We start from the raw sequence: 10,310 nt of genomic DNA, 5'->3' as shown, positions 1-10,310 counted from the left end.
ATCATCAGAAGTTGATTGGCTATCATCAGAAGATGATTTGAAGATTTTTTCGCTTAAATTCAAACTCAATTAGGAAACTGGTGCAAAAAAATAGGCCGGTATATTTTTTTAAATGTGCACAAGGTATTGTAACAATTTCTTACCTCTGGACATACAGCAGACTTTGATCACAGTTTTCAAACAGAAGCTAGACTGCCCCATTGTGTAATCACCATGCATCGAAGAAAACTGAATGCCAGATGAAACTGATGGCTCTATGAACTAATTTATATATGCGTTGGGCACTTAGGCACTTTTTGAAATTACTAGACCTGTGCATGTGTTCTTAATTCTGTCTATTATACTGAATTTTCCTGTTTGCCTGAAGCCCAGCTACTCTTCATCAAAGTGTTGAATACGTGTTCATATCTTCTAGTATGTAAGTGGCTGGTTCATGTAATATCTCAGGTGAAGGAAAGAATATATTTTTGGCTTGATGCAGAAGTATAGGGAGAAGGGTGATTTGGAGGTGTAGAGAAAATGGATGGATGCTTTGGATTCTAACTTTCAGGAGTTGATTTCTCAATGAATCCATGCAAAATTTTGCTGACATGAAACCTATGGTTCCATATTTATGAAGGCTCTGCAGATTCATGTGAGCCTCCAACCCGGAGATCCAAACATATAACACTACGGCTTGGGTGCCTTTCCATACATGTGTTCTGCAGCAAGCTTTTAAGGCAGTGTTCTTTGCTTGTTCCAAAATTCAACTTGTTCACAAGAAAACCAGTTTTGTTGTGAGCAGCATGAATGGATTCAGATCTGAAAGTCCAAAGCCATGGAGTAACGCACCAGGTGCAGGTGTATCAGAAAGTGCCAATCAAGAGGCTCCATGGAAGAACTTTTGCAGCTCTCTAAATTCTCTTTCTTTTGGATTTGTTGCAACAGCCATATTAATATCCATGTTTCTTATCATGGCAATCTTTGAACATTTGCTCCAACGAAGAACAATGTTTGCTAGAAATGCTGCTGATAGATCATTAGATTCTACCCCCTCAAGGACTCAAATGCATTTGCTGGAGAAACTTGGTCATCCATGCACAGTAAGCCCTTAGCCCCCTCTTCATTCAATTCATTTTCTTTGTATCTAGATTGAATAATTCTCCATACCAAGCATTGTCTACATAGATGGTTATGTTGGTTACACCAGCCAACTTTTATGAGCATGTTTGCACAAAGACGTTGTATCTTGGTATTTTTTGTGGGATGTGTTTGTAAACCTCTTTATCTGAAAAATGAACTAACAAGTACATAAGATTCTTCTAAACAAAAGGAAAAAATTGGGCTTCTTATTTCAGGCTTTGATTTTTTAATTTTTTTCCTTCTCATTAAGCAGGCCTGTTTGTGGGCTGGAGATTCTTTTTGCTCCCTCTTCTGTAGGTTTGATGTTCTGATTTTTTAGAAATTGCGTATTAAGTTTGATGTTAAGTTTGCTGAAGATTAGTTAGAGCACTAAAATCTACTTCAAAAAAAAAATTCACAGTCTGCTGTCCTAGAGGCTATAATTTGATTTGAGCACGTTCTATGTTGTTCTCCATTCTGCAGTAAATGATTTTTGTGGGGCTGTATAACAGCCCATATCTAGTTACAGTTGATGATGATGCATGCCTTGATAAGTTAATATGCGTTCAGTTGTTGAGAGATCATGCTCTATATAACTATCATTTGACTGTATTTCCCCATCTGCTGGTTAGGCACTTGAGTGCTCGTGCATAGGTAATTAAATAAACTATTAAGAGAAATATCTTTGTGCTCATGCCAGTTTCTTGCATGGGGCACATTTACTTGGCTTGGTTCACATGGTAAAGCTTTCTGATGCCTGAATGGTCAGGGGTCCAAATTCCCTCCCCAAGTGCTCCCTTGTAGAATTGCTAGATGAAGATTTGTATGTAAAGACTGTTAAATTGTAATACCAAATCATTGTAATCCTATATATATTTTATATATATAAGAAGATGCATGCACATATATATTTCATATATATATATGTATCTACCTACGTATATATAATATATATATATATATATATATATTTATTTATTTCTTGTAATAGTCGTACGGGTATTTTAGTCATTTGGTGCATATTCATATTATTGAATATGTTGTAATTATTTTTTTTTCTTTTTAATATTAGGATATCATGTACCTTGAGGGGCCCACCTTCTAGTTGTTGGGCCCCTCCAACGGTCACATTTGTGACCGTTGGAGGGGCTCCAATGAGTAGAAGTCGAGCCCCTCCAAGGTCTCCACTTCTCTATTTAAAGGGGCTCTCCCCTTGTATATTTTTATGGCTTTGAGACAAAGCCCAAGCATTATCTAATAAAGTTTTTTTATTTCTTTTTAAGCCTTAGTGCATTTGTGAGATATCGTGGGTTGTGCCTTTGTGCACAAGTGTTCTTATTATGCATTTGTGCACACATTTTTCATCAAGAACTTTGTATCTTGATTGTAGTGTCTTTTTGACGACACTTTTACATGGTATCAGAGTCAGGTTTAAGAAAGAAGATCGTGTGGTTTCTTACATTTTTCGGGTGCCTCGAAAAACGTTTCCTCAAATTTTTTGTGATTAGCGCGGATTCTTCTCTTCGTCCAATATTTTAGAAGCCTCTTTTACTAAGAACGATCTAAAATTCTTTTGTGGTACATATCTCTTTCTTTCATTTCTCCTCTCTAATGGGTGAAAAAGACTCCCATTTCTCTCTTGGTTTTAAACTCAATGACTCAAATTATCATATTTGGGCAGGAAACATGGAGGTCCATATTAAAGAAAAAGGGCTTTGGGGCTATGTCCAACGCTCGATTTCAGAATCGGAGCCTAAAATCACATTGATGGAAAAAGGAGAATTAAAGATCCTTGAAGGAGAAAAAAGAGCCAAGGCTCTTGAAGACTATAGTAAAAAACATGAAGAATGGGAGATGAGGAATTTCAAAATCCTATCATGGATCTTCTCATCCGTTGAGATAAGGATTAATGCCAACATCATCAAGTTCAAGAAAGCCTCTCAAGCGTGAGAATACCTTGAAAAGATGTACACTTCAAGGGATTTGTCCCACAAGTATTATCTTCAAAAGAGGGCCTCGACCCTTTAACAAAACGAAATGACTATTAGAGAGTATTTCGCGGAATTATCTTCTATTTGGGATAAACTTGCTATGCTTGAGCCCAAATGGAGTGGAGAGGCTATTGAACTTAGACATAAACAATTAGAGGATGATTGCTTTTTTAACTTTTTGAATGGGCTTAGACCTGAATTTGAACAAATTTGATCCTCCCTTCTATCCTCTTTCACTTCCCCCTCTCTTGAAGATGTAATTACAAAACTAAGTGGGGAAGAGACTCGTATGGGTATAAGCAAAAATAACCCAAGACCGGGAAAAAAGTGAAGGCATTAATGTCGTCTCAAGACCGGGAAACAACTTGAGAACCTACAAACCTTTTCACTTCAAGAATCAAAGCCATGGAGCAAGTAGTCAAGGCGGAAAGAGAGATTATAGCAAGCTTGTGTGCCACTTTTGTAAGGAACTAGGGCACATCAAACCGATTTGTCCAAAATAGAAGAAGTTGCTAGCTATGCTACCACATCTCAACCTCAAAAGGAAGAGTGCTCGTCACCTTCAAATGGAGCTCTCTCGTTACAACAAATTGTGGATGCACTTTAACCTCTTCTCAAGGGGGCAATTTTCGGAGCCGCCATGTCAACATCTTCACCTCCCGGTAAGACCTCTTGGCTCTTAGATTCGGGTGCTTCATTTCATATGTCCCCAAGTATTAGTACCTTTTCTGAATACTCAAACAATCTCTTTCCATCCTTTGTTTCAACAACGGATGAAACTTCTCTTGAAGTAAAAGGAATTAGAAATTTTGAAAAACAAGGGTTCTTTATCCCAAAAATTAGATTTATACAAAAACTAAACTTAAACTTGCTTCCGGTTTCTCAACTCTCAGATCATGGGTGTGAAATAAATTTTTCATCTAATAAATGTTGGATACATGATTGTCGGTCCGGGAGGTTGATTGGGGAAGGCTCTAGGAAGGGAGATCTATACTATGTCGATTTCCTTCAAATTCTAAAGAACCATTTTTGAAATGTTGTCCAACAAAAAGATATTAATGTATGACACGAGACTTGGACATCCAAATGTTGTAAAAATTTTCTATTTACCTTTTGTTAAACACTTATGTAAAAATGATTTCACTTGTAACAATTGTATTCTTGGAAAAATAAAAAAATTACCTTTTTGTTAAAGATCTATGTTTACAACAAGACCTTTTGAAATTGTCCATTCGGATGTATGGGGACCGACACCAGTTTTATCAAAAGGGGGTTTTGCGTATTATGTAATCTTTGTTGACGACTATACAAGATATTGTTGGATATTTTTTCTTAAGCACAAATATAAAGTTTTTTCGACTTTCAAAACCTATCATATGATGATTAAAATTCAATTTAATGGAAACTTAAAAATCTTTAGAACTGACTCTAGGGGAGAATATCTTTCAAGTGAATTAAAAAATTATCTTGAAAGTCATGGTATTTTTCACCAAAGATCTTGTCCGAAAACTCCTCAAAAAAATGGATTAGCCGAAAGAAAGCATAGACATATTATAGAGACAACTCAAACCTTTCTCATTTCTCAAAACATCCCGAAAGGTTTTTGGGCCAAAGCTGCTTTAACATCTATCTACCTTATAAATCGACTACCATCTAAAAATTTGAACAAAATCTCGTCTTTCGAAATGTTGTATACCAAAGAACCTGACTATAGTCGGTTGAGAATTTTCTGTTGTAAATGCTTTGTTCTTACTGACAAGAACGACACGCTCTCACCAAAAGCCATTACATGTGCTTTCCTTGGATACTCCAAAACCTAAAAAGGGTTTCAATATTATGATGTTAAGAATGACAAGTTATATGTTTCTAGAAATGTGAGCTTTTTGGAAAATGTTAATGGTTTTTAAAGAAGTGATCCTTATAAAGAAAATATGGATTATTCCTTTTTATTTGAGCTGTTAGCTAAAAATGATGATAGTGATGATGAACTCACTCATAATGAGGCTAGTGATAATGAAGATGAGGAAAATATTTCCTTTCATCCAGCTACCTACCAACCTAGTGACGAAGGAGCATCGAGAGATCCTATAACATATACTCATAGAGATAGAAGTAGTTTTAGAAGTGCAATTGAAAAATACAATGAACCTAGTGGCTCCACTTCAATAAATGAAGAAAACCTATGAAGAACTGAGAGAAATAGAAAGGTACCTTCTAGGTTTATCTCATATGATACAATTCTTTTACACCTAAACATAGTGCTTGTTTCAGTTCCATTCACTCTTATGTAGAACCCAGAAACTTCGAAGAAGCCAAAAAGAATGATGAATGGTTAAAAGCGATGGATTGTGAACTTAAAGCCCTCAACAAAGCAAAAACTTGAGAATTTCAAGATCTTCCCAAAGGTAAGAAAACAATAGTGTAGATGGGTATTTAAGGTAAAAACTAAAAGCGACGGATCTCTTGAGAGATATAAAGCTCGGCTAGTTGCTAAGGGATATAGTCAAGAATACAGGATTGACTATGAAGAAACATTTGCCCCTGTGGCCCGAATGGTCATTGTCAGATGCATCATCACTGTTGCTTCAATTAACAAATAGAACATCTATCAAATGAATGTGAAAAACACCTTTTTAAATGGTAATCTAAATGAAGAAGTATATATGGATGCTCTGCAAGGAACGAAGAGTCCCAAAGGAGAAAGGTGTTTCGTCTTTGAAAAGCACTTTATGGTCTAAAATAAGCCCCCAAGGCTTGGTATGATAGATTTAATTCTGTAATGTTAGAAAATGGATTCTCATCCTGTTTCACTGACACTGCTTTGTTTGTTAGAAAAACCAATGCAGAGATATTAATACTGCTTTTATATGTGGATGATATGCTAATAACTGAAAGTGATACTAAAAGAGTTACAAGCATAAAATTAATTTTAAAGGATAAATTTGAAATGTTTGACTTGGGATTTCTAACCTATTTTTTGGGTATTGAAGTGACATACTCTCATAGAGGGTATTTTTTTATCTCAAACTAAGTTTGCCTCTGAGATTCTTGACAGGTCAGGTATTACAGATGATAAAGTTTGTGAAACTCCTACTATAGTAGGAGCCAAAATGAAAATTGATGATGACATTTCCCTCACAGATCTCACTCCCTATCCCTAGAGACAGCTTGTGTGATCATTGATGTATCTAAGTATTACTAGACCAGATATTTCTCATGCAGTTCATACTGCAAACCAGTTTCAACATGCACTAACATCTGTTCACATGAGTGTCATTTTGCGGATTATCAGATACATAAAGGGTACATTAAATAAGTGAGTATTGTTATCATCTTCCTCTGAATTGAAATTGATTGCTTATACTGACTTTGACTGGGGAGGTGACCCAAATAACCGTCACTCCACCACTGGTTTTTATGTGTTTTTAGGAGACTCGTTGATCTCATGGAGATGTAAGAAGCAACAAAAAGTGTCTTTATCCTCTACCGAAGTTGAATATCGAGCCATGACAACTACTACCATGAAAATTGTATGGATTCATCAGCTATTAGAAGACATGGGGATCAATGTAGAAGGGCCCACCAAGCTATGCTATGATAACAAGAGTATAATTTATATTGCCAAAAATCATACATTTCATGAGCGGACTAAATACATTGAGATGAACTGTCACTATGTTCGAGAAACATATCTGAAAGGAGTCATAAATCTTCCGTATGTAACTTCAGAATATCAGTTGACGAATTTCTTCACCAAAGCACTGTGTTCTCCGCGGTTCAACTTCCTTCTTGGCAAACTTTCGGTCATTATGCCCTAAGTTTGAGGGGGGGTGTTAAATTGTAATACCAAATCATTGTAATTCTACATATATATATATATATATATTCCTTGTAATAGTCGTAGAGGTATTTTAGTCATTTTATGCATATTCATATTATTGAATATGTTGTAATTATTTTCCTTTTTCTTATTTTATTTTTATCTTTTTTTCTTTTTAATATTAGGATATCATGTACCTTGGGGGGCCCACCTTCTAGTCATTGGGCCCCTCCAACGACTAGAAGTTGAGCCCCTCCAAGGTCTCCACTTCAGAACTTCTCTATTTAAAGGGGCTCTCCCCTTGTATATTTTTATGGCTTTGAGACAAAGCCCAAGCATTATCTAATAAAGTTTTTTTATTCTGTTTTATGCCTTAGTGCATTTGTGAGATATTGTGGGTTGTGCCATTGTGCACAAGTGTTCTAAGTGTTCTTATTGTGCATTTGTGCACACTTTTTTCATCAAGAACTTTGTGTCTTGATTGTAGTGTCTTTTTGAAGACACTTTTACAAAGACTGGGTTATATCTTAATACAATTTAATTAGCGATTGAGAACCAAACATGTATAGCTAAAATGTGGTTGTCTGATCCTAGCATACTCATATATCGTAACTGAAATATGGTTTTCTAATCACATCAAAGAAAGAGTCAACTTAGAGTGGTCTGACTGTAAATAATGGATTCTATCTTGATTGCATACTTGTGTATTTTATATATTGTGTGATCCTTGCACAGCCTTTTATTTGGTGTCATTGTTAGGATGGCATGCTCAAGCTCATAATATGCTTGTTGATTAGCTGAATAGGAGCCAGACACTCCTAGATTGAGCAGGAGATTCTTGCAATTGCGGTTGTTCTAGTTAACATGTGATCACCTCTGATAGGTAGGCGACTCTTGTCTGCTTTGGAAACTAATAATTTATTGTCAGTACAAGAATATTTTCATTCACTTTATAGTCAATAGCAACAAATACCCCAAAAAATAGCAATAAATATCACATTCATAAATCTCCAATAGACAATAGGTTGATATAATCATTGCCTAAATATGCTGTCACTGAAATCCATTCCTTTATTTTAGTGTTCTTTCCTTATCTTTTAATTTGGGTTCTTTTTGTACAGTTTCATCTCTAATGTAAAGATTAGATCGATGTGCTGGCTGTAGGATGTGTAAAGGAAAGTCATCTAATTCCACTATGCTGTAATCTTGGTTTGTACTGTTTGTAGGCAGATATCTGTTTGTTCTAGTGTGTGCTGTTAGGCTGAACCTTTGAGGATGCCAGAGATTAGTTTGTCAGGTTTTGTCGGTACGATTAGGACGCATTATGTGATTCTGTGCTTCAAGAGCTTATTCCTTCTGTGAACTCATAGAAGCACATGTTGGGCACATCACGTATTGATCATCTATGCTCACTTACAGAGAAGCAAAATCCGTAGAGCCATAGAACAGATGTTTGATGTGCTGTAATTAAGAAAGAATGACAGAAGCCATTGTAATTCTCTTATCATCTTAGTTTATCTTGTCTAAATTTTCAGATAGTCTTAACAGTTATGAAGAGTCTTAAATTAGTCTATACTCTATAGAGCATTAAAATTCTTTCTTGGATTTAAAATACTCTTTGATTGAATTATCTGATTGTTTGCTTCCCGGATATATCCGTTATTTTCTGTGCTAATTAGTACCACATTGTGTACTATCCTCCGAGGCCACTTTCATTTATGCAAGTTTAGTTGTGTGAAATGCAGATGCCAACAATGCACCAGGCAAATTTTTGTGTTAATGCCAGGACAGCAAGTTCCTACTTTCATAGCCCAGCCAGCTCCTCTTCCATGTCCAAGAGAAGGTGTTTCTTGGCCTTCTCATGACCATGGACTTAATGTTGTTTAGTTAGCAAACACGCTTGCATGTGATATATATATATATATATATATATATATATATATATATATATATAGATAGATAGAGAGAGAGAGAGAGAGAGAGAGAGAGATGAATCATGTACAGAAGCAAGGACAAACCAATTTTCATACTAGTGCTTAGGGATTTTACACTGATTTGACATAGCAAACTGATCATAAGTCTTAATTGGAGAAAAAGATGTCTGCAATGGCGAGAAGTTACAACCTGATCAAAGTGATAACTTCTCAAAGTGCCTGCCTTACAAGTCATCGAACTGAGCCGCTTGTTGAATGTATAATGAGAAAATTGAACTAGCTAAATTAGCATGTTACCTTTGCTATTGCATTTGGATGCACCCACTTATCAAAAAGGTTGGATGATACGACAGTGTAATAGGTTTCCGCTGACTTGAGTAGTGATACAAGAATCTTGTGGGCAATAAGAGTGCCGGCAATTCTAAGGAATTGGCACAGCATGAAAGATTACTAATGTGGACCAAACTTGGATCCATACTTTGTTCTGTATGTGGAAGAATACACGCATATGTTCTACACTTGGAACTGGACTCAGACCAAGATCTGAAACTAGTGACAAATATTGGTGAGAATTTGAATTTCTCATGGTTTTACCATGAGAATTTGACATGCATTTATCTACAAACCATGAAACCTCACCAAGAACGCTCCTTGCATACACAAGGAAATTATTCCATGACCAACCTCTAATAAGTTTGAAAACCAAGCCCCTACGGTTGGTCACGACACTGTCATCAACTCAAGCTGTTGAGTTTGAAAATTAAGCCTCCACAACCGCTTGCAAAGTGCAAATCTCTAATCATATTTTCCCTTGGTGTCCCCATCTTGCATTGCTAATTCCTAAAGCACCCATGCAATACGTGGAATGACCAAAAAGTTGTTAAATACTAGGGGTGGGCATTGGGCCGGCCCAGCCCGGCCCGGCCTGCTAATGGAATGGGCTGTTGACCGACCCGGTTCTTAACAGGCTCGGATTTGAAGAGAAGCCCATGACCCGGCCCAATGGGCCAATGTAAAGCTGGCTGGGTTCGGCCCCGCCTGACCCAATCCTAATATGCATAAATGCTTGACTGAAATTATGGGTTAATGAGAGAATAGCAAGTTTCTATGCAACTAATTCTTAATTAGTTCCACTAATTAGGTAAACAGTAATATTTAACATATAACAAGTTTTCATGCAACTAATTAGGTAAATATTATTAGTTATTCAAGTTACTATGTAATAGTTAATTTTTAAAAAAATTATGTTATTAAAAAATTAATAAATAACTCAGGCCCATCAGGCCGGCCCAAGCCTGGTCCACGTATATAATGGGCTGCGTTTCAACCCGATACCTAACAGGCTCGGGCCTAAAATCATGACCCAAAGCTGGTCCACGGCGGGCTAGGTCGGCTTGGCCAATCGGACCGTCGGGTCGGTTGCCCACCCCTATGCAAGATTTTTTTTTATATTTACACCGATAA

General features: G+C 36.5%; 1 protein-coding gene across 1 annotated transcript; it reads left to right on the top strand.

Moving 5' to 3' along the window:
• Window positions 1–785: 785 nt before the first annotated feature.
• On the top strand, window positions 786–8,799 carry LOC149847542 (uncharacterized). Its single transcript, XM_089994202.1, has 3 exons — window positions 786–1,082; window positions 8,332–8,375; window positions 8,658–8,799. The coding sequence occupies exons 1-3, from the start codon at window positions 786–788 to the stop codon at window positions 8,797–8,799; spliced, it is 483 nt and encodes a 160-aa protein (XP_089850328.1).
• Window positions 8,800–10,310: the final 1,511 nt, after the last annotated feature.

This window comes from Nuphar pumila, chromosome 2 (genome assembly GCF_984573655.1).
Source record: "Nuphar pumila chromosome 2, dmNupPumi1.hap1.1, whole genome shotgun sequence".
Lineage (NCBI taxonomy): Eukaryota > Viridiplantae > Streptophyta > Magnoliopsida > Nymphaeales > Nymphaeaceae > Nuphar > Nuphar pumila.
The sequence above is the reverse complement of the archived record's forward strand: the minus strand, read 5'-3'. Positions and strand labels throughout refer to the sequence as shown.

What these genes read in the sequence shown, in the direction of transcription:
- LOC149847542 (XM_089994202.1), top strand. Translation starts at nt 786, where the DNA reads ATGAATGGATTCAGATCTGAAAGTCCAAAGCCATGGAGTAACGCACCA. An exon ending in AACTTGGTCATCCATGCACA is followed by an intron (nt 1,083 to 8,331) that starts GTAAGCCCTTAG and finishes GCTCACTTACAG; the next exon opens with AGAAGCAAAATCCGTAGAGC. An exon ending in GAACAGATGTTTGATGTGCT is followed by an intron (nt 8,376 to 8,657) that starts GTAATTAAGAAA and finishes TGTGAAATGCAG; the next exon opens with ATGCCAACAATGCACCAGGC.